Source organism: Pogona vitticeps, chromosome 1, assembly GCF_051106095.1.
Source record: "Pogona vitticeps strain Pit_001003342236 chromosome 1, PviZW2.1, whole genome shotgun sequence".
Lineage (NCBI taxonomy): Eukaryota > Metazoa > Chordata > Lepidosauria > Squamata > Agamidae > Pogona > Pogona vitticeps.
In genome coordinates, this window is record NC_135783.1 from 267,101,249 (window position 1) to 267,127,058 (window position 25,810).

At 41.6% G+C, this 25,810-nt stretch overlaps 2 protein-coding genes across 2 annotated transcripts in view; both read left to right on the plus strand.

The window, feature by feature from the left end:
- MICAL2 (microtubule associated monooxygenase, calponin and LIM domain containing 2) overlaps positions 1-5,955 on the plus strand; it is a 175,589-nt gene extending 169,634 nt beyond the window's left edge. Inside the window, exons 35-36 of the mRNA XM_072985774.2 lie at positions 1,946-2,019; positions 3,603-5,955. Of these exons, the coding sequence (XP_072841875.2) occupies positions 1,946-1,982 (37 nt within the window). The 3' untranslated portion in view covers positions 1,983-2,019; positions 3,603-5,955. The remainder of the gene's footprint in view (positions 1-1,945; positions 2,020-3,602) is intronic.
- A 15,540-nt stretch (positions 5,956-21,495) lies between these two features.
- Positions 21,496-25,810, plus strand: part of PARVA (parvin alpha) — a 93,299-nt gene continuing 88,984 nt past the window's right edge. The window contains exon 1 of the mRNA XM_020797225.3: positions 21,496-21,781. Within this exon, the coding sequence (XP_020652884.1) occupies positions 21,646-21,781 (136 nt within the window). The 5' untranslated portion in view covers positions 21,496-21,645. The remainder of the gene's footprint in view (positions 21,782-25,810) is intronic.

Below are 25,810 nucleotides of genomic sequence, written 5' to 3' on the forward strand. Positions count from 1 at the left end.
GCTTTGGAAGCATGCATAGGATTGTAGCTCAAGTGTTTGGTCTTCAAAATAATGCAGATGACAGTAATTACAAAGATAATCAGAATAGTGTTGCAAGTTATGCCTGGGAGTAGTGTTAGAAGAGGGGATTTACTGATATTTGCTGTAACTTCTTGAATTGCCTAGATGGGAGACCACCCAGAAACTCTACTCATTCTACTTTGTAGGCAAAGTAGCATATAAATGTATATAAATAACACAACAAATGAAAATCAGCTGGCCACCCATAATTCAATCCAATCAGTAATGCCATTGCTTAACAAGAGTTAGCCAAGGGGATGGAAGGCTCTTGCAGCAAGGCACTGTTTTACAGAGAGAGAGAGAGAGAGAGAGAGAGAGAGAGAGATTATTGCTTCTCAAAGATTATAAAAAAAACACACGAAAATGCATTGACTCTCCCACGTTTGCACAGGTTTCATTACTAGGAGATCTTCAGACCAGCAAAGTGGGAAAGATTTATTTTATTTATTTGTTTTCTTTAGTAAGTTCTGGTACACAGAACACTCGGGTGCCAAAATAATTTTTTCCTTGTCAACTGTCCATTAATGTCACATATTACAGTTCACTTCCAAAAGGGGGCAAGGCAAAAAAAAAAAAAACTTTTTAAAGTGACACTTTATACAGTAGTTTTGGGCATTGGTTCACATGTCAGTTTTTGAAGGTGTGTGCTAAAAATTGTTTACATAACCATCAAAATCATAATAAATATTGTGTTCATAACAAATGTGTGCTTTCAGTCATAAGTTGGTGGGGCTTAGATATGCCAAGGAGCTGATGGTGGACAACACATTTGCATTCATTCCTTTATTTTACATTTATATTCCAAACTTTCACCAAAGTGCAGCATTAATAGTGACGTTACATTCACCTAACAACCCAGAATATAGAGTCCCAAATGACAGAAGCCCCAAATGTTCTTGGACCACAACTTTCAGATGCCGTACACAGCACAGGCAGTGGTCAGGGCTTCCAGAACTGTAATCTGAGAAAGACTAGGGTCTCAAGTTGGGGAACCACTGATCCACTGTGCACAATTAAGGAGATAAGAGGGACGGTTTGTAGAGAAAGGGCCTTTTCGGCAGCTGCCCCTAGACTATGGAATGCCCTCCTGACTGAGATTCGTCTGGCGCCGACGCTGATGACATTTTGGCGCCAGGTCAAAACCTTCCTGTTCCAAATGGCTTTTAACTGAAATAACATCAAATGTGGGTCTGATGTCAATTTTTAGTATATATATTTTAATTGCATTTTAATTATTTTGCCCTTTTATTTTGCTCTTTTATTGTATTTTAAATGCTGTAAGCCGCCCAGAGACCTTTGGGTAGTGTGGGCGGCATATAAGTTAAATAAATAAATAAATAAATAAATAAATAAATAAATAAATAAATAAATAAATAAATAAATAAATAAATAAATAAATGTGTTTTATTATAATGTAACTGTTATGGAACTGTGGGATTTATAGTTCATTAAGAAATGTGGAATTCTTTTTTGGGGGGAGCTTCGTTACATTCATCCACCCAAACTACAAGAGAAACTACTCATCAAAATGCCATCATTCTGTGGATAACTTCAGAGCTTCTTGGCGGAGTTTGGTTTGAACCTAGCAATTCTCAAACACTGCACTGCCACACAGTGTCTATCACACAGAGAACGGTCCTTATTTCACTCAGAAATTGTTCTTTTATGTGTGCCATGCAGATTTTTGGAGCACTGACTTCATTAGATATTATATGTATTTTTAATCATGGAGGAGTTGGTAGTAAATTGAATTGTATCTGATTGCCTAGACATAATTGAGGCGGAAAAGGACAGGAATCCTTATACTGTCTTTTCCATAACATTATTGTGAACATGGACGACTGATCAGTTGTCATAGCTGAGTCTTTTTTATTCTTGTCCCCAGAGCCAAAGAGCTAGAATTAGAGGATCATCAAAACTGACTCAAAGAGGTCTGAGAATGAAAGATGGCAACTGATGGTAAGCAAATTACTACTAATTGTATTGTAGGCTGTGATTCAATATGTATTTGTATGTCAAGTCAATTAGATTGTACATGTAGTTGTGGTGGTAAAGTACTTGGGCATGTAAGAGTCGTGCCATGGACATCCTTACAGCTCTGATATCTGCAACAGCCCAAATTAAATCACAGCCAAACAGGATTTAAACCCAATTCCTTGACTTTTATTGGCTACACTGCCTTTTCATTTCTGACTGTTAATAGATAGGAATGAATAGCACACACCTTTCAATTAGAAAACAGAGGAATGAGCATGTCAAATAAACCTGTAACAATGAAGGGAAAACTGCCCACTTCATGGCATCTTAGATAGTGGGGGGATAATTAATAACCTGCAATGATACACTGAAATCATTAAAATAGATTAAAGTGTTAAGTGTGAACTGAAATTATAGCTCATTAAAAAAAACCCAACAAATTAAACTTAAACAGTGATCAGTGAATTATTGCCAAAATCTGTCTGCAAGTTACTCCGAAACTTTGGATAACCTCCTCTCTTGGTTTCTTGTAACTGTTCAAAAAGCTTAACAGGTCATCTCTGAGCCGCTACTAAAAAAAACCCGTACAGTGAGCTAACACTATCCTGTGCATCCCTTATCAAGACATAAGATCCACCTTTAATGCTTATATTACACATGTTTTGGGGATACTGAATATTAATAGACACAATGGAAATGCATTTGGCTCACAGTACGACATTAAAATAGCAAGTAAATAATGGAAGAGTCATTTCCTGGACATCGGCTCTAACTAATAGCTATGCATTCTTTAATAGATTGGCATGCATTCAGACCATCTCCCAAGAAACAGTATTTTCTTTCTATTTCACACACACACACAGAGAGAGAGAGAGAGAGAGAGAGAGAGAGAGAGAGAGATCTGCTTTTGAAACATATGGGATATGTAGCATGGGATTCTCCTATTCAAAGAGAAAAACTGGTTTTGTCTGAAAGGGTATTTTTGAGAAAAGTACTTGGTGTATGGCAGCTGTTTGCATTGAGAGCTCCTGCAACTGAGAAGGAATCCTGAGTGGGCAGTGATTGTCCTGCTGGGAAAAGCTGTGCTTGTGTACATCTAGACATTGCAGAGAATGCTTCTTATGATCCGTCCAGGATAGGAGAAAGGCTAGACCATGCAATCCCAAGGAACATTTCACATCTCATATTGGATTTAATGAATCCCTCTTCTGACATACAGAAACAAATAATAATTATGCAATAACTAAGCAATATACCACAGGGATCAGGCCCTCATGTTATTGTTGAATTTCAGCTTCCATCATCTTGAACCACTGGCTGTTCTGGCTGAGGATCATGTGAGTTGCAGTCCAACAACATTTAGAGGAGTGGTTCCCAGACATTTGTGGACTACAACTCACAGAAATCCTAGCCAGCACAGCTAGTGGTTAAGGCTTCTGGGAGTTTTAGTCCAAGAACATCTGGGGACCCATGGTTGGGAACCACTGATCTATTGGGATACATGTTTCTCATCCCTGATTTATTGTAACGAGCAAAACATTCTGTTCTCTTTAAATTTGTGAAAGGATCTACATGGTTGAATGTGAAACAGTGGAGGATAAAAGGAGCAGAAGAAAGACAAACATCTTCCTTGGAAGAACAGAAGGTGGTAAAGAAATATGAAAGGCAGCATTTTGGAGGCTTATTGGGATACAAATTCAAAAAGACAAATCCTTGTCCTTCCAGTATGATGAACACCTGCTTTGCAAGATTTGATTAAAATATTATTGCAGAAGAAGGAACTGTGTGCTGTGAGTATAAATGGAAGTAATGGTGCTTCTACCAAGCATTATGAAAATAACTCCTGACTTCCATCAATCTTTATGCAGAAAGCATAAATGAATTCTGTGGATGCCTTATCTCGTATACCTCCACTAAGGACAGGGTACTGAAAGGGTACTGAAAGTCATGGCTTTTCACTTCCTCCAATGTTAATTCTGGGTTTTCAAAATTTACACAGGTACAGCTTAGTTTGCCCTAAAGACTATAGCTGGCTAAATGTATTCATTGATACAGAAAAGTGGATAGGTTGTGTCTTTGTATATATTCTATTTCATAGGTAGAAAAGAAAAAAATGTTCCAGTGTTTAAAAAAAAGATGCAGTAGTGGAAAAAGTTTGTGTTTACAAATTATATGTGTATATTGTAAATAATCAGAGAAAGTGTTACTGCACTGTTAAATGGATGTAACTTACATAATTTGTTTACAAGGCATAGTATTTAGTAAATGAAATAACAGTAGTAAAAAACTGCCATTTGTAACAGTGTAAGTTAATATCAACAGAATTTTTCATAATAAAATGCACAAGGATCAAGTGAATATTTGCCATACAACATACTGGCAGAAGTATGCATTTTCAAGATATTTTCACATCATAGATTGTACTTATATAGGTATCGTAATTTGGTTGTATATAAAAATCAGAATTATGATGCTGTGTATTAACAAACATACACCTGTAGACAAAACTGATCCTGTTCTTTTTTATGATGTTGACAGTATTCAGTAGAAAATCTGTACAAACATATCTGTATTTAAGCTGCTGCTGGAGACTAATGCACAAATAATATATCTCAGGTCAATACACTGGCAAATAAGCTTACAGGTTTGCTATGATGGGCTCAGTCCACACACACTGAAACTCTACTGAAACAGCTGGACCTTCTGCATGCTGGGAAGCGGTTCAGGCCAACTGGCATGCAGTCAGATCACTCAAACTTCCATTTATCACTTTATGTAGTTTGGAAAGTCTTTTATAATATGTTCATTGCATTTTGTAGATGATTTTTAAAAAACCCATTATGAGGATCTGCAAAAATAGGGTTTTAAAAATGTTTTTACTTTATATTCTAATAGGAAAGATTAAGCTTTATACAGTATAATAAAGTGTAATACACTTAATAGTTGATGCTGCTTATTGCTGAGTAATAGCATATGTTTGCTGAAGGCACTCAGTAAAACCTTTTTTGTCTTGACCTAAAGACAGATACAAATGGAGTTTGTTACAAATAATGTGTAAACTAACTTAGAAAGCTTGGCAATTGTTATGCTACAGCTCCCAGAATCCCCAGCTAGAATGGAGTCTGGCCATGGAACTGGGGAGCTATAGTACAAAACAGTAAATTTTTCAAGGTCTGGCCAATGCAATGAAAATGAAGGCCCAATTCAGACCCAGGAAGTTTAGAGTTGCATTAGAGTAAGTTGCATTAAGCCTTGTTCTTGCCATCCTCTCGACTACGAGAGGAGAAAAGGTAAATTTTGCTCTAAAACACAACTGCAGGTCCCCTTTCACTTTGAAGTTGAAGGGATCTGTGCTTTGTTTCAGCTAACGAGGCTTAGAACAAACCACTCTTCCCTGACTTTATAGGCAATGCGTCATGACAATTTGCTCCACAATGGAAGGTATAGCATTTTTTCTTCTCTTCTTGTACATGGAGGATGAGAAAAGGGGAGCACCATGAGGTTACACAAGGCCATGTTTCATTCTTGATGTTTTGAAGATGTTTAAAAAGGATCAAAGAATCCTAATTTGGAAAAATCACTATGACTGGTAGAGAGGAGGGGGAAACAAATACAATACTTATGTATTTATTTTTGTGTAGTATTTGCATAACGGGGTAATTTGTAAACATATTTAACATCTGGATGTCTGCCCTTTCCTGTTTCAGACAGTAACTGAAACACCAGAGCTGCTTTATCATATAAGAGGGAATTGTACCAAATTTATTTTTAAAATTGAGAGCTACAGGATATTGGGTTTTGCATTTGTATATACTGGATTTACTTTTCTCACAATATATGTGTATTGTGACTTGTGAGTCACATATTATTGTAGTGTTCATTGCTTTCTGTGATATTAAAATTGTATTGAAACTGAAATATTTGAATAATTTGAATGCTTACTGTTGACAAGGTGATTCTGTATGTTAAATCCAGATCCATATTAAGTTTATTAATCAAATGGTTGTTGTGGGTTTTTCGGGCTCTTTGGCTGAAAAACCCACAACAACGATCAGATCCTGGCTGTGAAAGCCTTCGAGAATACATTTATTAATCAAAGTTGCTTAAAATTTCTCACCTAACAGCAACATCAAAAGTAACATAATACTGCATCCTGGGACATATGTAATGAAATTAAAGGCACCTATTGATTTGCATATAGATTCTGTCCCTATTATGCCTGGTAGAGAAAACAGTACTGAAGCTGAATCTCACTGTTGTTCAATCAGCCTCTGACACCAATTGTACAGCTTCCGTTAGCACTCCAGAAAAGGGGAGATTCTCTTAGTTTGTATGATTCTGGATTTCACCCTCTTTTTTGACAGTTGAAAAGGGCAGTTCTCAAGTTTCCTTAATATTGCTACTTGTATATAGAGGCTAGTGATGTGCACAGCAAAAACCTTTGTTTTCTTCCCTTTTGGTATCTTTCAGGAAAGGGATGTCTCCTTCATTTTTGTTTTTTGTTTTTTGTGCACCAGTACTTTTGCTTAATATGAAAGGAACCACCACTTCAATTAAAAGGGAGGGAAAATAATAATAATTAAAAAATCCCAAGAAGGCATGCTGGCACATGCATACTGTCTAGTGGCAGCAGCCAAAATAATCCAACGAATCTGGGGGTGGGGAAACACCAGAAAAAAAGGGAAAAATCTAAGGACCCACAACAGAGGCAGAAGTACAATCAGCCAGACAATTCAAGATGGAGGTCACTGAGAGCTCCTGCACCCACAAGGAACTAGTGTAAGCCACCCTGAGTAGACATGGTCAAGAGGGGTGGGGTAAAAATCCAATAAATAAATAAATAAATAAATAAATAAATAAATAAATAAATAAATAAATAAATAAATAAATAAATAAATAAATAAAATAGTGAAACAAAGGAAATGCACTCGTACTGTTTTCCAAACAATCAAGACCATTTTATAGCTTCAAAATTCCTGTTTCCCCTCTCCTGGATGTTCTGATTGGTTGCTTAAAGCAGCCCCCACAATGCTGTTGGATGGGGAGGGAAAAGCTGGCTGATCTGACATGCAAAGGGTGAAAGAAATGTTAAATGAAAGAGGGGACCATGAAAGTACAGAGGTACTTTGACTTACGAACTTAATCCATATTGGAACGGCGTTCGTACACCAAAAAGTTCATAAGTCGAGGCAAACTTTTCCATAGAAATGCATTGAAAACCATTTAATCCATACCTGCTGTTTTTCATTCATATGTCAAGGCACTGTTCGTAGGTAGAGGCATTAGTTCCCATAGCTGTTCGTAGGTAGAGGCATTAGTTCCCATAGGAACTAATGCAAAGCAGGTTAATCCGTACTCTACCACTAGGGGGAGATTTTTCTTCTTCTTTTGACCTAAAATGAACTTAGGGGAAAAAAGGGCAGCACGCTTTCTGTTTTTCGTTCGTAAGGCTCCATTCGCAAGTTGAAGCAACTTTTTGCAAATGGAGCCATTCGTAATTCAAATTGTTGGCAAGTGGAGATGTTTGTAAGTCGAGGTACCACTGTACATGAAACTTTTGTGTACATGTCTGTTATTAGCATAAATCATTCATTGTGTGTGTGTGTGTGTGTGTGTGTGTGTGTGTGTGTGTGTGTGTGTGTGAAGCTCTTTTGGGAATCCATGAAAGAACACAAAAACAAACTAAAAAGAGAGAAAGAGCCTCCTTTGTATTTTGTTCCTTTTGTAAAAAAGCAAAAGTTTCATCTATAACAGAGGCATCAATACAGTTCACAGAGAAGAGAATTGTACCTGCTCTGATAAATCACAACTTGCACTTTTTACCAATTATTTTCCCATAATTTCCTAGGATTTGATCATTCAAATTGTACTATATACATCACTCACACAACTGTGAGTTGTGATGGAGTCCGATTGCTGTTTACACAAGAGATTTTCTCTTAAGTCAGAAGCAAAGAGTAGCAGCTGCAGCTGAAATCCAAAGCTCCCCTTGCATGGGATGTTGTTCATCAGTGTGTTCTCTCTCTCTCTCTGTTTTGCTTATGTGGAATATCGCCTCATTCATAAGACTGATGAAACAGTCCCTGCACACAGGAAGCTGGCAGCATACATTTCCATAAAATATGTCCTTTTCTCCTACTGCAACCTTTAAAGGGACTGATACCTTCTAGTCTTGATACCTGCCTCGAATGATTGCTGATAGGATCTATGAAATGACAGTGGTTTAGAGTTATTTTGTTTTTACCTATAATGGTTTAGAGAGGATTGCATCTAAAAATCATATGAAATCATATGAATCCATGCCTTGAATCCAAGTTTTTGCACCATCACAAAGCCATGCACCAAAAGATTGATAATTTCTGTGGTATAATCTGTTGGCATAGATGGGGCCTATGACTTGATAGTGTAAAATCATATGAAATTCCTGAGGATCTGTCTTTTACCCAGACCCTCTTTTACCTAGTGCTGTAGCTAGCCTCAGTATTTAGTTTGCATAGGCATCAGGGTTGCCCCTTTTTTAGTGGTTCTTATCTTAGTTTATAGGACGAGATGGTTGGACAATGTCATTGAAGCTACCAACATGAATTTGACCCAATTCTGGGAGGTAGTGGAAGACAGGAGGGCCTGGCATGCTCTGGTTCATGGGGTCACGAAGAGTCGGACACGACTTAATGACTAAACAACAGCAATCTTGGTTTATAAGAAAGCAATCAGAATTTTGTTGAAACCATTTGAAAAAAATTCTCTTATTCTCACTGACATAAATCTTAAAACCCTCAGTTTCCACATCTTCCTCTATTTTCATAATTTATTCTTTTTCCTAAGTCTTGTTCCCACACTAACTTCAATCCTTCTTTCTGTCTTTTCTTCTTCTAGATCAAGCAGGAATCTATAAATTTTACTCACTGCACCCTTTACTGAAACGGTGATCTGAATATCTTCATATGATAATAGAAATTATTCATACTTTGCATATTCTCTACCTTTATTATATAACTTTACCTATTCATTAGTCCATCTTTCTAACTGCATATAATTCAACCATGATATATTCTTATTCTGAAGGATTTGTTTCATTTGATCTTTCAGTCTTGTTTTATACAACCAGTCTTTTAATCTAATCACTTTTTTTCTTTAAATAATTCTTCATAAACTTTCCTATTGGCAAAAAAATTCTCTATTTCATTCACTAATCCTAATGGAGACTTAAACGGACATAAATTCTTTCTATACTTGTACCAGACGTTTAACACAGTCTTTAAAAACGGGTTATTAATTTCACTTATTTTATATTTCTTAATCATACCAAATAGATGTTTTCAATATCTACCTCTAATTCTGATGATTCAATTTTCCACCAAATTAACCATTCTGGGTTAGATATAATTTCCCCAATAAATCTCAACTGAGTAGCCAAATAATAATTTTTAATATTTGGTATGTATGCCTCTTTTTTGTTTTATACCAATACTTTTTATTTATTCTGGCTCTCTTCGCTTCATTACAATATTTATTTATTAATCATTCCTTGCCAAAATTTAAAATCATCTTCTGTTAACTGTATTGGTAACTTTCTAAATAAAAAATTAATTTTTGGTAGAATCTTCATTTTTATCAGTGTGATCCTTCCAAAGCAAGAAAGGTTTAAGTTAGTATATTCCTGTAGTTTCTTTTTAATATATCCTTTTAACTTATTATAATTATGTTTATTTTTAGTATCTTTTACTAAATCTATACCTAAATATTTAACTGATTCACATATCTTAAAATCATATTTATCAACAATTTTTTTTCTTGTTCTAATTTATTATGATTAAACATTATTTCAGATTTTTGCCAATTTCCACGCAATCTAGTAATTTTTCCAATTTTTTCTAAATAAATTTTAATTCTATCTATACTTTCTAATGGGTTTTTCACTGTCAATAGGGTATAATCAGCAAATAAATTAATCTTTATTTAATTATTTTCACCCATACCTTCAATTATTCCTTATTACTTTTGCTAACATGTCAATAATCAAACAAAACAGAACTGGAGAAAAAAGGGCAACCTTGTCTGGTGCCTCGGCCTAGAGCTATCTGCTCTGTCATCCCATCATTAACAATTACTGCAGAAGTATTCTCCAAATATAATTGGTCTATTATGCCCCTAAATTTATTTCCAAAACCCCAACCCTTTAAAAGGATCTTTAATGTTGGCCATTCTACACAATCAAATGCCTTAAAAATATCTAATGATAAAATACCTGCCTTTGATTTACCTTTTTCTATATTATATATAATATTCAAAACCCTCCTAGTTAAATTTTCCATTTGTCTTCCCTTTAAAACCCCATTTTGATTCTCTTTAATATATTTTGTAATAAACTTGTTCATTCTATTTGCCAAGATTGCAGTAAATATCTTTGCATCTTGATTTAATAATGAGATACATCTATACGAACTTGGGTCTTTCAAGTTTTTGGGTTTTGGAATAACAGTTATTAATAAATATTTCCAAGAATCAGGTATTTTCTCTCCTTCCAATATCCCATTATAAAGTATTTTTAACTTGGGGATCAGTATTGATTTAAAAGCTTTATAATATTCTAATCCCATTTCATCAGAGCCTGGAGTTTTACCATGACATATGTGAAAAATATATAGAATTTGATCCTGAGATAACTCTGTTATCAATATTTGAGAATGTGGAATATGATAAGATGACCAAAGAACTGATTACCTATTAATTAACAGCAGCTAGATTAATAATAACTAGGAACTGGAAATTAAAGTCTGAATTTCGAATGGAAGAATGGTACAGTATAATGAAATTTGAACGTTGCTATAAATGATAAGTTAACTTGTAACTTAAAGGTTAAGAAAGGAGAGATGAAAAAGAATAATTTTTATGATATATGGGCAGATTTTTGGAATATGTGCTAACAAGAGGAAAAGGGAAAGCTCCAAATCAAGAATCAATGCAGTTCTCAAAAAGAGGACAATAAAGGAAGAAGAAGAATAAAGATAGAGGAAGAAGAGGATAACTGCAAGAGCTCCCAAATATGGTGGTGGGAAACACAGTCGATTTATATTTTGGTTTATGTATTTTATGTTTATGTTGTAGTTAAAATAAATAAATAAAAAAGAAATGTTTAAAAAAGAATTATTTGTGCTGTTTCTCTACCTGAGTGGTTTGTGTAGGAGGCCAGTGTCATAGTAAAGAGAATGATCTATTTGTAAGTAATTCGTAGTATAGGTAAGAGGAGGCCTTAAAATGGATTAATCTTAGTGGCTCTGCTATAAAAATTGGATTCCTCACTGTATGGGCATTGCCTTGGCACAAATACCTGTATTAGGGGAATGGGTCAGCATACAGCCATGAGGCTTACATGGAATCATTCTGGTAGCTTCGATGACACTGTCCAACCATCTTGTCCTCTGACGTCCCCTTCTCCTCTTGCCTTCACACTTTCCTAACATCTGGGTCTTTTCCAAGGAGTCTTCTCTTCTCATGAGATGGCCGAAGTATTGGAGCCTCAGCTTCAGGATCTGTCCTTCCAGTGAGCACTCAGGCTTGATTTCCTTTAGAATTGATAGGTTTGTTCTCCTTGCAGTCCAGGGGACTCTCAAGAGCCTCCTCCAGCACCACAATTCAAAAGCATCAATTCTTCGGCAGTCACCTTTCTTTATGGTTCAGCTCTCACTTCCATACATCACTACAGGAAAAACCACAGCTTTGACTATTCGGACTTTTGTTGGCAAGGCGATGTCTCTGCTTTTTAGGATGTTGTCAAGGTTTGTCATCGCTTTCCTCCCAAGAAGCAGGCGTTTTTTTTTTTTTTTTTTTTATTTCGTGGCTGCTGTTTCCATCTGCAGTGATCATGGAGGCCAAGAAACTAAAATCTGTCACTGCCTCCATATCTTCCCCTTATATTTGCCAGGAACTGATGGGACAAGTGGCCATGATATTAGTTTTTTTGATGTTGAGCTTCAGACCGTTTTTTGCACTCTGCTCTTTCACCCTCATTACAAGGTTCCTTAATTCCTCCTCACTTTCTGCCATCAGAGTGGTATCATCTGCATATCGGAGGTTGTTGATATTTCTTCCGGCAATCTTAATTCCGGTTTGGGATTCCTCCAGTCCAGCCTTTCACATGATGAATTCTGCATACTGTATAAGTTGAATAAGCAGGGGGACAATATACAGCCTTGTCATACTCCTTTCCCAATTTTGAACCAATCAGTTGTTCCATATCCAGTTCTAACTGTTGCTTCCTGTCCCATGTATAGGTTTCTCAGGAGATAGATAAGGTGGTCAGGCACTCCCATTTCTTTAAGGACTTGCCATAGTTTGCTGTGGTCCACACACAAAGGCTTTTGCATAGTCAATGAAGCAGAAGTAGATGTTTTTCTGGAACTCTCTGGCTTTCTCTATAATCCAGCGCATATTAGCAATTTGGCCTCTAGTTCCTCTGCCCCTTCGGAATCCAGCTTGTACTTCAGGGAGTTCATAGTCCACATACTGCTGAAGCCTACGTTGTAAGATTTTGAGCATAACCTTGCTAGTGTGTGAAATGAGTGCAATTGTACGGTAGTTGGAGCATTCTTTGGCACTGCCCCTTCTTTGGGATTGGGATGTAGACTGATCTTTTCCAGTCCTCTGGCCACTGATGAGTTTTCCAAACTTGCTGGCAAATTGAATGTACCACCTTAACAGCATCATCTTTTAAGATTTTAAATAGTTCAACTGGAATGCCATCACCTCCACTGGCCTTGTTGTTAGCCAAGCTTTCCAAGGCCTACTTGACTTCATTCTCCAGGATGTCTGGCTCAAGGTCAGCAACCACATTATCTGGGTTGTCCGGGATATACAAATCTTTCTGGTATAATTCCTCTGTGTACAGTGGTGCCTCGCTATACGGAATCATCACTAAACGGGTAGGGGAAAGGTATTGGAACACATTAAACTTCGTTTAATGCGTTCCAATACCTTCGTTACTTACCCGTTCAGCGAGGATTCCAGGTGCCGGCAGCCATTTTCGCGCCTTCGCTAAGCGAGGGCAGGGCGCGAAAACGGCTGCCGGCAGCCATTTCCGGGCTTCCGGCGGCCATTTTGGAACCGCCGATCAGCTGTTCGGCGGCTCCAAAATGGCCGCCGCAATACCCGATCTTCGCAATGCGGGTTTTCCCCATTGCGAAGATCGGGTATGTTTCCGTATACGATCCCGAAAAAGGGATCGCTATACGGAAACATCGCTATACGGTGCACTCGTTAAGCGAGGCACCACTGTATTCTTGCCACCTTGTCTTCTGCTTCTGTGAGGTCCCACCCATTTTTGTCTTTTATCATGTCCATCTTTGCACAAAATGTTCCTCTAATATCTCCAATTTTCCTAACAGATCTCTGGTTTTTCCTTTTCTATTATTTTCCTCTATTTCTTTACATTGTTCATTTAAGAAGGCCCTCTTGTCTCTCCTTGCTATTCTTTGGAAGTCTGCATTCAATTTTCTGTAATTTTCCCTATCTCCCTTGCATTTTGTTTCCCTTCTCCTCTCTGCTATTTCTAAGGCCTCGTTGGACAGCCACTTTGCTTTCTTGCATTTCCTTTTCTTTGGGATGGTTTTTGTTGCTGCCTCCTGGACAATGTTACGAGCCTCTATCCAAAGTTCTTCAGGCACTCTGTCCACCAAATCGAGTTCCTTAAATCTGTTCTTCACTTCCACTGTGTATTCATAAGGGATGTGGTTTAGATTATACCTGCCTAGCCCAGTGGTTTTTCCTTCTCTCTTCAGTTTAAGCTTGAATTTTGCTATGAGCAGCTGATGATCAGAGCCACAATCAGCTCCAGGTCTTGTTTTTGCTGACTGTATAGAGCTTCTCCATCTTTGGCTGCAGAGAATATAATCAATCTGATTTCGGTATTGCCCATCTGGTGATTTCCATGTGTAGAGTCGTTTCTTGTTGTTGTTGGAAAAGAGTGTTTGTGATGACCAGCTTATTATCTTGATAAAACTCTATTAGCCTTTGTCCTGCTTCATTTTGAACTCCAAGGCCAAACTTCCCTGTTGTTCCTTTTATCTCTCGACTCCCTACTTTAGCATTCCAGTCCCCTAGAGTGAGAAGAACATCTTTCTTTGGTGTCAGTTCTAGAAGGTGTTGTAAATCTTCATAAAATTGGTCAGTTTCAGTCTCCTCAGCATTGGTGGTTGGTGCATAAACTTCGATTACTGTGATGTTGAAAGGTCTGCCTTGGATTCGTTTTGAAATCATTCTATCATTTTTGAGATTGTATCCCATTACAGCTTTTCCCACTCTTTTGTTGACTATGAGGGCTACTCCATTCCTTCTGCGGGATTCTTGCCCACAATAGTAGATATGATAATCATCTGAATTGAATTCTCCCATTCCTGTCCATTTTTGTTCACTGACGCCCAGGATATCAATGTTTATTCTTGCCATCTCCTGTTTGACCACATCCAGCTTCCCAAGGATCATAGATCTTACATTCCAGGTTCATATGCAGTCTTTTTCTTTGCAGCATCGGACTTTCCTTTCACTTCCAGGCATGTCCACAGCTGAGCGTCCTTTCAGCTTTGGCCCAACCACTTCATTAGCTCTGGAGCTACTTGTACTTGTTCTCCGCTCTTCCTCAGTAGTATGTTGGACGCCTTCTGACCTGAGGGTCCCATCTTCCAGCGTCATATCTTTTAGCCTTTTGTTCCGTTTAGTCGGAACTCTCCACTATGACCTGCCCGTCTTGGGTGTCCCTGCACGGCATAGCCCATAGCTTCTGAGTTACTCAAGCCCCTTCGCCACGACAAGGCAGCAATACGTGAAGGGGAAACCAAATGACTACATGAATCCAAAGCACAGCTCTTTATTGATCCATATGACTGTTGTAGGGTGTTACCATATAAGTACAGCTAAAAGTCTGTTTACTTCTGGGTGAAGGTCGAGGTGTTTCTATTGACATATAAAGCCCTTAACGGTTTAGTACTTGCTATCTATTTGAGTGCTTCTCCATCAAAATGTCTACCTGCCACTCATATACTGGGTTGTGGGAACCCTGAGAGAGGCTAAGAAATTTGTCACCTCAAACCAGGCCTTCTCTGTGGTGGCCACTCTGGAATTCATTCCCATCTGAGGTGCAACTAGATCCATCCCTTGGTTTTAGGATACAAATTAAAACTTGGCTGTTTTCACAAGATTTTTATGGCCTCACTCCAGACTAATCCTATCTTGAGAAGTTGGTTTTTCTTTTTTCTCCCTCTCTTCTGCCTGTGAATTTGTTTGTGTTTGCTGGCTATTATTACTATATTTTTAATCAATTTTTGTACTTTTTTCTTTAATAGTATTGATTATGTTTTCTATTTGTTGTTTCACATGATATTATTGCTTTTGTATGTTTATAGTATCAGTATACAGACACTGATCACTCCCTGGTGTGTAGTAGAGTAAAACTGCAAACAAAGGGACTGTATCACATAAAAAAGGAAGGAAGACCACATATTGACATCAGCAAAACTCGCAATCAAAGAAAAGTGGAGGAATTTGACCAAGTGCTTGAGGAAACCCTTCCAGGCCCAGCTGATGCAAATGCACTTGAACGATGGGAACATTTCAAGAACGCTGTTTATAACACTGCCTTGTCCACATTTGTCAAGAAGAACAAAAAGACGGCAGACTGCTTTGAAGTCTGTTCGGAAGAGCTGATGCCAGCCATCAAGGAAAAGAGGAGAGCTCTAGCAGCATACAAAACCTGTCCTGGCGTGTACAACTTGCAGGCTCTTTTACTTGCTCATAGCAAAGTCCAGCAGGCTGCCAGGAGATGTTCTAATGATTATTGGCTTCAGCTCTGCTCTCAGATACAGATAGCAGCGGACACAGGTAACACCAAGGGAATGTATGTCAGTATCAAGCAGGCTTTAGGTCCAATACAGAAGAAATCTGTTCCTTTGAAGTCCGCTATAGGTGTGATCATCCAGGACCGAGCACAGCAGATGGAACACTGGGTGCAGCACTACTCTGAGCTATATTCCAGAGAGAATGTAGTAACTGAAGAGGCATTAAATAACATTGAGTGCCTGCCTGTCTTGTAAGAGTTGGACATCAAACTAACTTTAGCAGAAATAAAAGTGGCCTTGGATTCCACCACCTCTGCCAAGGCACCTGGGAAGGATAACATCCCTGTTGAAGTTCTGAAGTGCTAAAGAGATCATCACCACCGAGTTGTATAAAATTTTTTGTCTTTGCTGGAGGGAAGGTGGAGTACCACAGGACATGAAAGATGCAAACATTGTCACATTGTATAAGAACAAAGGAGACAGGGGCAACTGCAATAACTACCATGGCATCTTTCTTCTCAGCATTGTAGGGAAGCTGCTTGCCCGTGTTGTGCTGAAGAGGCTCCAGGTGCTTGCAGACGGAGTCTATCCAGAATCACAGTGTGGATTTTGAGCTAAATGATCCACCACTGACATGGTATTTTCTCTTAGTTGCAAGAGAAAGGTAGGGAACAACGACAGCTGCTCTTTGTTGCCTTCATAGATCTCACAAAGGCCTTTGTAAAATACTTCCAAGACTGGATGTGAACCTCGTCTCCTTAACATCATCAGGTCCTTTCCTGAGGAAATGAAGGGCACTATACAGTGGGGTCTCGACTTACAAACGGTTCTACATATGAACTTTTCAACTTATGAACCCGCCCGATAGGAAATTACATACTCAACACATGAACATCCCTCGAGTTATGAACAGGAAAAAAAGTGCCCCCTTCCTCCCCTTTGAGGCTTCTGGAGGGGGAAAAAAGGTCAGCAACTTAAAAATAAATAAAAGAAAGTAACTTACCAGGCCTTGGTAGCACCCGAACTGCAGGAAAAAGAGCAGCAAACAGATAAAAGCTGACACCCAGAAGGGAGCCTGGCAGCCTTGTGCTTTTCTCTGCTCCTGCCCCCTCCTCTCCCCGCCGAACAGCTGATCGGCTGGCTCTGAAGAGGCTTGGGGAGACTTGATCACCACCTAAAAAGCCTGCCTGTGTGTCTTTGTGCTGAAAACATCAGCACAACATGTTTTAAGACATGCTCTAAAATTGGCTTCATTGGAAAAAAAGATTTCAAAAGTGCTTTTAAAACTGTTCCCTGCCTCCCCCCTCCTTTCCTGAACTTTTCTTGACCTAAGAAAAAAAGAAAAATATCCCCCTCTAGTGGCAGAAGGCGGAATAGCAGCTTCTTATTTAGTTTCCCATTAGTTTCTATGGACAGAAAAGAGCAGATATGGATTAAATGATTTTCAATGCATTCCTATGGGAAATGCAGATTCGACATACGAACTTTTCGACTTACGAACCGCCTTCCAATACGGATTAAGTTTGTAAGTCGAGACCCCACTGTAGTTTTTCATGGCTCAACATCAGATCCCTTTGACATCTGAAGCAGAGTGAAACAGGGCTGTGTCCTCGTGCCAACCCTTTTTGGGATCTTTTTTGCTGTTATGCTGAAGCACGCCTTTAGAACTGCAACAGAAGGTATCACCAGGCTAGATCAGATGGAAAGCTCTTTAAACTCTCTAGATTGAGAGCGAAGACCAAAGTCCTGCTGAAATGCATGCGGGACTTTCTCCTTGCCGCTGACGCAGCTGTTGTTGCCCATTCTGCTGAAGACCTCCAACAACTCATGAATTGCTTTAGCAAGGCCTGCCAAGATTTTGGATTAACAATCAGCCTGAAGAAAACACAAATCATGGGCCAGGGCATGGACTCACCTCTATTACCTTCTCCACTCAAGAACTGGAAGTTGTTCATGACTTTGTGTGCCTTGGCTCAATGATCTTGGACACCCTCTCCTTAGATGTCGAGCTGGATAAATGCATTAGCAAAGCAGCTACCATGTTCTCTAGACTCACAAAGAGAGTATGGCTTAATAAGAAGTTGACGGCATATACCAAGATCCAGGTCTATAGAGCCTGTGTCCTGAGCGCATACCTGTATTGCAGTGAGTCCTGGACCCTTTGTGCATGGCTGAACAGCTTCCATATGCGTTGCCTCCGATGAATTTTTGGTATCACCTGGCAGGACAAAGTTCTAAATAGAGTAGTCCTAGAACAAGCTGTAATTTTTAGCATGTATACACTACTGAAACAGCGATGTCTATGTTGGCTTGGGCATGTCGTGAGAATGGCTGATGGTCGGATTCCAAAAGATCTCCTGTATGGAGACCTGGTGCAGGGAAATCGCCCCAGAGTGAGACCACAGTTGCGATACAAGGATAACTGCAAGCAGGATCTGAAGGCCTTAGGAATGGACCTCAACAGATGGGAAACCCTGACATCTGAGTGTTCAGCCTGGAGGCAGGCGGTGCAGCATAGCCTCTCCCAATTTGAAGAGACACTTGTTCAGCAGGCCGAGGCAAAGAGGAAGTCACAAAAGCAGCAAAATCAGGGAGCCGGACAGGGGACAGATTGTATTTGTCTTCAGTGTGGAAGGGATTGTCACTCTCGAATTGGCCTTCTCAGCCACACTAGATGCTGTTCCAAGTCCTCCATACAGAGCACGTTACCATAGTCTGTTGAGACTGAAGGATGCCTAACCTATGTTTATAATATGCTACTTGTACCCATAGTAGCCTCGCCACTAGTTGGGAGGAAGGATAGATAGATAGATAGATAGATAGATAGATAGATAGATAGATAGATAGATAGATAGATAGATAGATAGATAGATAGATAGATAGATAGATAGATAGATAGATAGATAGATAGATAGATAGATAGATAGATAGATTAGACAGACAGACAGACAGACAGACAGACAGACAGACAGACAGATAGAGCTGTTGAGCGATGAAATCTCTTTGCGATGGACTTTTGGCCATCGCTGGAGCGATCGCTTAGTGATGTCCCCTATGGGTAAAATTCGCTTTGTGATGATCGCGGGAAAGCGATCATGGCAAAGCGAACTTTTTAAAACAGCTGATCGGCGGTTCCAAAATGGCCGCTGCAAAAACAAAATGGCCACCACTGTTTTGCCTCGCTTTAGAGGCACCCAAAATGGCCGCAGCTATGGAGGAATTTCACTTTAAGGTAAGTTTTTAGCCCATAGGAACGTATTAAACACGTTTTAATATGTTCCTATGGGCTTTTTAATATTGCTTAGCGATTAAATCACTTAGCGATGTTTTTTCCGGAACAGTTTAACATCGCTAAGTGAGGCACCACTGTAGATAGATATTGTGGATCCATCTGTACTCATAGAGTGAAGCATAAAAAACACAGTATCTTCATGATGCAAAAAAACAAAAACAAAATAAAAAAACCAAACACATATCAGATCATGGACCACAGGAGTTTAAATTGGGATTCTCCCCAAACTAACATCAAGTCACACATCCCATCTCTGCTAATAGACTGAACATCAAAATCCCAAATTGCCAGATGACGCTAGTACCATGGCCCATGAGCATGGGTCCTGGGCAATAACTGTGGCCCAGCTTGTTCTTTATGCAGCACTCATGCTCAAAAAAATGAACTATTGAAACTATAACTCTTATACTTCCCTTCTGTACTAGAGTAAAAAGAAACCATGGCAAGAATCCTCTTGGGCCCTCTTCGTTTCTTTAGAGGGAATACTGATTACCATGCTGAATCACTGAATACTTCTCTGCTAATAGACTGATATAAAACTCATGTGGATCAAAAAGGATTTATACCTTGCATGCATGTTTTTGTAGAACTGAAAAGCCACATGCTGAAGAAACCATGAAAATCTGGGTTGTAGTGTGTGGATACAGATGAAACCTATGACTGGACAGCGGTTTGAGGATGATCCTACATAAAAATCATTTGGATCCATGAGAATCTGTGCCTTGGTGTTATTGTGACACTGCAAAGTCATATACTGGGGGACGCACAATTTCTGTGTTTTAGTCTGTGGGTACAATTTGTTTCCAAGACCTGATGGATGTTTAGGGAAAATTTAATCTAAAAATAGTAGGAAATCATGAGGATCAGTGCCTTAGATTCATGTTTTTGCACTACTGCAAATTCATATGCTGCAGGATCCATTACTTCTGTGTTGTAGTCTGTGGGCATAGATGAGATCTATGGGGTTGGGGTAACAAGTGGATCCATGAAACCAAGAATGGATCCTAAGGATTTCATATGATTTTTACACAGGATCCTTGTCAAATCACCATCAAATCATTGATCCCATCTATGCCGGCAGATTATGCCACATAAATGGTTGGATCTGTTGACACATGGCTTTGCTGTGACACAAAAACTTGAATTCAAGGCAGGGATCCACATGTGTTCATATGATTTCTAGATGGAATTCTCCCTAAACCACTGTCATTTCATAGACCATGTGTCTACAGACTACAACATAGAAATTACTCGTCAGGTATCAAAAGTAGAAGACATATCAATTCCTCCAGTTCCATTGTGTATCACAGGCCGTTGAACTCATGATTTATTGGGTTTAGCCGACAGACACAAATGGTGCATATGATTGGAGAGAGTGCTTTGGCGAGGATCCTATATATCATGTGGATCCATGGCATTCCATCTTAGTGTGCCACTGCAAAGTTATATGCTGATGGACACGATTTCGTTTTTAATCTGTGGGCCTTGGCTTCTATGATTGGAGAGTGGATTGGGGGAGATCCTATGTAAAAATCAGGTGGATTCTGTACCACAGCCATGTGCTGATGGATCCATGGTTTCTGTGGTGTAGCTTCTTGGCACCAATAGGCTCTGTAATTGGAGAATGGCTTGGAGATGAGCCTACATAAAAATCATGTGGACTCATGAGGATCCGTGACTCATAGCCATGTTTTTACGCCACTGCAAAGCCATGCCTTGATGGACGCATAATTTCTGTGGTGTAGTCCGTCGACTTAGAGGAGATGTATGATTTGCTAGTGTTTTTATAAAGATTCTCCCATTTAAAAATGATATAAATCATGAGGACCCATTTTTTATTTCATGCATTCTCCTTTTACCCAGACCCTAGATCCAACTATGAATTCAGAAAGGTGCTGACTTCAGCCTTCAAAAAGAGCCCAATTTAAACACTAGTAATGCTTAGGAGGGCAACCCTGTTTTATAATCCCAATAAAATTTAGTGGGATTTGTCCAAGTAAAGCAACCATACATACGATCGAGCTGTTCTCCTAAACCCTACGGAAAACACTCTGGGATTCGTTCCCCAGTGAACTTGCACGGGGACGACAAGGGCTGCAACGTCTTCTAGTTCCGATTTAGTCTGACTTAAAAACTTATCGCAGACCAGAGCTTACAATTTCGGGGTGAGGCGGAGGCAGGGAGGGAAGGGACCGGGGACGGCCCCATAATAACTCTAGCTCCCGAAAGGCTGCTTTCGACCCTTGCGCGCCTCGGAGGAACAGGAAAACCCTTCCCTGGGTGTGCGCGGGAGAAAGAGAGAGAGGGAGGGAGGAAAGGAGGAGGAAAGGAGGGAGGGAGGAAGGGCGAGCAAGAACAAGAACAGCCTCAAATGCTTGGAATAATTCCGCTTCCGTTGGGAATAAGGACCAGCAGCCTGTGACTGACTCGAGCGGCGGCCGGTTCTTTCTTCGCCGAGCTCGGGCGCGCGTTTGCGGGACCACCGCCATGGCCACGTCTCCTCAGAAATCGCCCTCGTCCCCCAAGTCGCCCACCCCGAAGTCGCCCCCGTCCCGGAAGAAAGACGACTCCTTCTTGGGCAAACTCGGGGGCACGCTGGCCAGGAGGAAGAAAGCGAAAGAAGGTACGTAGGTACCCGGCGAAAGAGCGGGAGGCAAAGCGCAGGGAAGCGGGGCGGGAAGAGCCCCACATGGGCCAGAGGCTCGCCGGGTAGACACTGCGGCGCCTTTAAAAGAAGGCAAGGGGAGGGGCGTGGAAGGGAAGGAGGGAGAAGGCACAGGCCTCCAGCCGAGCGGAGGGGGCGGTCTGTGGGGCGCCGAAGGGCGCCTGGTCTGGGGGCGCCGGGCTGGGAGTGCCGCCTCGGGGGAGCTCGCCTGCCCGTCCGCCCGCCTGCGTCATGCCTGAAAAATGTTGCCGCCTGGAGCGAGCGGCGGCTGGGCTGGGCTGGGCTGCTTTCCTCTGTTTATTTGGTCTGAGGAGCCCGGGAAATTCGCTCGCTCGCTCTCACTCTCTCCGCCTCCGGAAGCCAAATTTAGACTTCTTTCCAGTTTTAGGCATCATCCGTGCTCTTCCTCGAAGGGGTCTGAGGCGGGACCTCTCAGACCCTGCGGGGGCGCAGCGGGCGGGGTTGGCGGAACTCCCAGGCGCATCTTTGTTCCTGGCCCGCCTTGGAGATCTTCCGAGGCCAGATTGTCTCTGGGAGGCCGCGAGCTGAAGCCGTTCCCCCACCCCAGAATGGGAATGCAGTGCTTGAAGGGCATTTTATATGAGCCCTGGCACGAAGGGCGGGCAGCTACGCCACACTCGCTTTGTGAAGCGCTGGCAGGCTTCAGTGTTGTCCAGACGCAATCAGAGGTGGAGAAAGCACACTTTAAAACGCCTGTTGCAGTACAGGCACACATAGAGGCGGTCTCTCCTTTCTCTCTTCCATGGAGTTGTACAATGACAAGTGTATTTATTGCAGATATTAGGAAAGAAGGCCAATGTTGAATGACATTTGTTGGCTTCCTTCATTTATATGCAAACTTGAGGAAGTTTGTAATGAGAGGCCCAACTAAGTGGCACTTTCCCACTAAACACAGAAGCAGGAGACAGTGTTCTAACGGTATGCCAGGAGTCTGATGGCTGGTTGTTGTGTGTATTTTTTTTAACCAAGCAAAAACTTTTCCATTCTTGGTTTGGGGATAGTGCTGGGGAATTGCTTGGTAGCAACCCAGGTGGTTCGGTAGGAAAGTGCAAATAAAATAGGGCAAAAAACTGACTTGGTGAATTAAATTAAAAAAAAATTGGGTAATCCCTGAGTAAGGTGGAAACTAAATTCCAGTCACCATCAACATAGATGTTGGTCAGGAGCAATAGGGGCAATTCCAGCGACATCTGGAGTGCTGCAGTTTCTCCTCTTGCATTAGAGTCTGTTTGTGGAGGGAATGATGAACAAGTGAGTGTTGTAATTACCCCCACCCCACCTGGTGCCTCCTCCTGTCCTGGGACATGGGGAACATTCTCCCTCCTGATGCAATGACTGATCTGATGCCTTATGTACTAGTCCATTTTTGAGGGGTTTTCTCTTTCCTTTCTCCAGTTCTGTACTTCTGCATGTTAGGGTGCTCGGCAGCACGCATTTCACTTGCACATGCTGCAAAAAGGAGAGCTGCTGAAAAGCCCTCCTTGAATCCCACTATTCTGGACAATTACCATCTAGTCTCTAACGTTCCATTTTAGGTCAAGGTATTGAAGTGTGTATTGGGTTCTCAGTTGTAGAGGTTCCTGGATGAAATGGATTATCTAGATCCATTTCAGTCTGGTTTCAGGCCTGGCTGTGGAATGGAGACAGTTTTGGTTGTCTTGGTGCATGACCTGTGGCAGGAACTGGAGAGGAGGACTGAGGCCCTGCTGGATCTCCAGGACCTCTTCACAGCTTTCAATACAGTGGTGCCTCGCGCAACGGTCGCTCCGTAGAGCGACGAATCCGCGCAACGATGCCGTTTTTGCGATCGAAAATGCGATCGCAAAACGGCACCTAGATAGGGGGAAAATCACAGAGCAAAGGTCGGTAAGCGGTTCGCTTACCGATCTTCGCTTTGCGACCCGCCAATCAGCTGTACCCGTATAGGCAGCCACAAGTAAAACAGGAGCCATGGAGGTTATTTAATAATTAAATTAAAGTGCAGACTTGCATTCAGTATTGTGCAGTGCCCCCCACAACACAACAGAACAATTACCTAGCGTGGCCGGCAGCAGACACCATAGAACGCGCCACCAAAAGCTCCTAAGAGGGGGCCCACTTCGCGACGAAGCGCCCCGCCCATCAGCTGTTCCGCGCGCCCCAAAATGGCTGTGCGCAGCCTTTTCGCGCCCTCATTCTGCGAGGGGAGGGCGCGAAAATGGCTGCCGGCCATAGAGGAACATCGCACAACGGTGAGTATTCGGCTTTTTACTTTCCATTGAGCGATGTTTCACACAGCGAGGGTTAACCTGGAACGGATTAACCTTCGCTATGCGAAAACATCGCTGTACGGGGCAGGAAAAGCCTATTGGAACGCATTAAACTTAGTTTAATGCGTTCCAATAGGCGCCAAAACTTACCCCTCCAGCGATGTTTTCGCTGGTCTGGCAGCCATTTTGGAGCTGCCAAACAGCTGTTCGGCGGCTCCAAAATGGCCGCCGGATGACCCGAAATGGCCCCCTGTCAGTGTTTTCGCGCCCTCCCCTTGCTTACCGAGGTCGTGAAAACGCTGCAGGGGGGGGGCATTTCGGGTCGTCCACGGCCATCGTCGCAAAGCGAGTGCGGCGATTGGGGCAGCTCCGTATAGCGATCCCCAAAAAGGGATCGCTATACGGATTCTTCGTTATACGGTGCGCTCGTTAAGCGAGGCACCACTGTACTATGGTATCTTTCTGGGCTGTTTCTGTGGGATGAATCTTGGAGGTTTTGCTTTACAGCTGTCCAGGAAGGACTGTTCCAGTCCTTCTTTGAGAGTTGAGATCAGAAGGTAGTCCTGCTGGAAATCTATACTATGCTCCATTGGCTTATGGGTTCAGTTCTGTTAACAGGGTGGATTAAAGTCAATTAGTCAAAAACTGATTATTTAATTTAAATTGTAATTTAAATCAATTATATTTAAAGCAAATCCACCAGCAAATCCACTACTTAATCTATGAATGAAATCCCTCGGAGATGTTGTAGAGGGCGTTTGGGGGACTAGTGCCACACGTATGCTGATGACATCCAACTTGCTCACTCATTTCCATCCAGTTCTAGGGAAGCCATTCTCGGTTTAGATCAATGTCTGGTGTTAATAGTGTTAAACAAACAGACACTTAATCTATACAAGACAGATATACTCCTGGGCAGTCAAAAGACTGACTAGGAAATAGCAATTCAGCCTGTACTAGACAGGGCTGGACCCACCCACCCTGAAAATTCAGGTCTGCAGCTTGGATATATTCCTAGATTTAACCCTGAATCTTAAGGCACACATTTCAGGAGTAGCCAGGAGTGTATTTGCATAGTTAAAGCTGGTACTACTTCCTGCCTGGATTATTATAATGTGCTACATCAGAGGTCGTCAACCCCCGGTCCGCGGCCCATTGACGGTCCGCCGTGACTTAACCCTGACTGGGCCGTGAGGACAGACCTCCCGCCAGCCCCCCTCCCCTGCACACACTCGTAGCAGTGGGGGCGGGGGGTAGCCAAGAGCCAACAGCAGAGGGGGTGGTGGAACCGTAAGGCAGCGAAGACAGACCTCCCCCCGTACACACTCCCCTCCCCAGAGCTGCTTTGCGGGCGTGCTTGCCAGCGTGATCGCTCCATCCCCCTTTCATGCAAGTGCCCTGCGTGTGCAAAGCAACTGTGGGGAGGGAAGTGTGTGCGGAGCGGGCGGAAGGTCTGCCTTTGCGGACCAGTGTTGTTGTCGGGGGGTGGGGGTGGGCCAGAGCCGGGAGACAAGAGCATGGCCGGGTGCTCTGTCTGCTCTCCTCCCGGCAGCAGCGGAGGAGGGGGGTGGGATAGCCAGGAACCGAGAGGCAATAGCATGGCCGGGTGCTCCGGCTGCTCTCTTCCCAGGAGCGGCAGCGGCGGGGGTGGGCAAGAGCCAGGAAGTTGCAAAGACCTCCCTCTGCCCCCCCTGCATGCACTCCCCTCCTCAGAGCT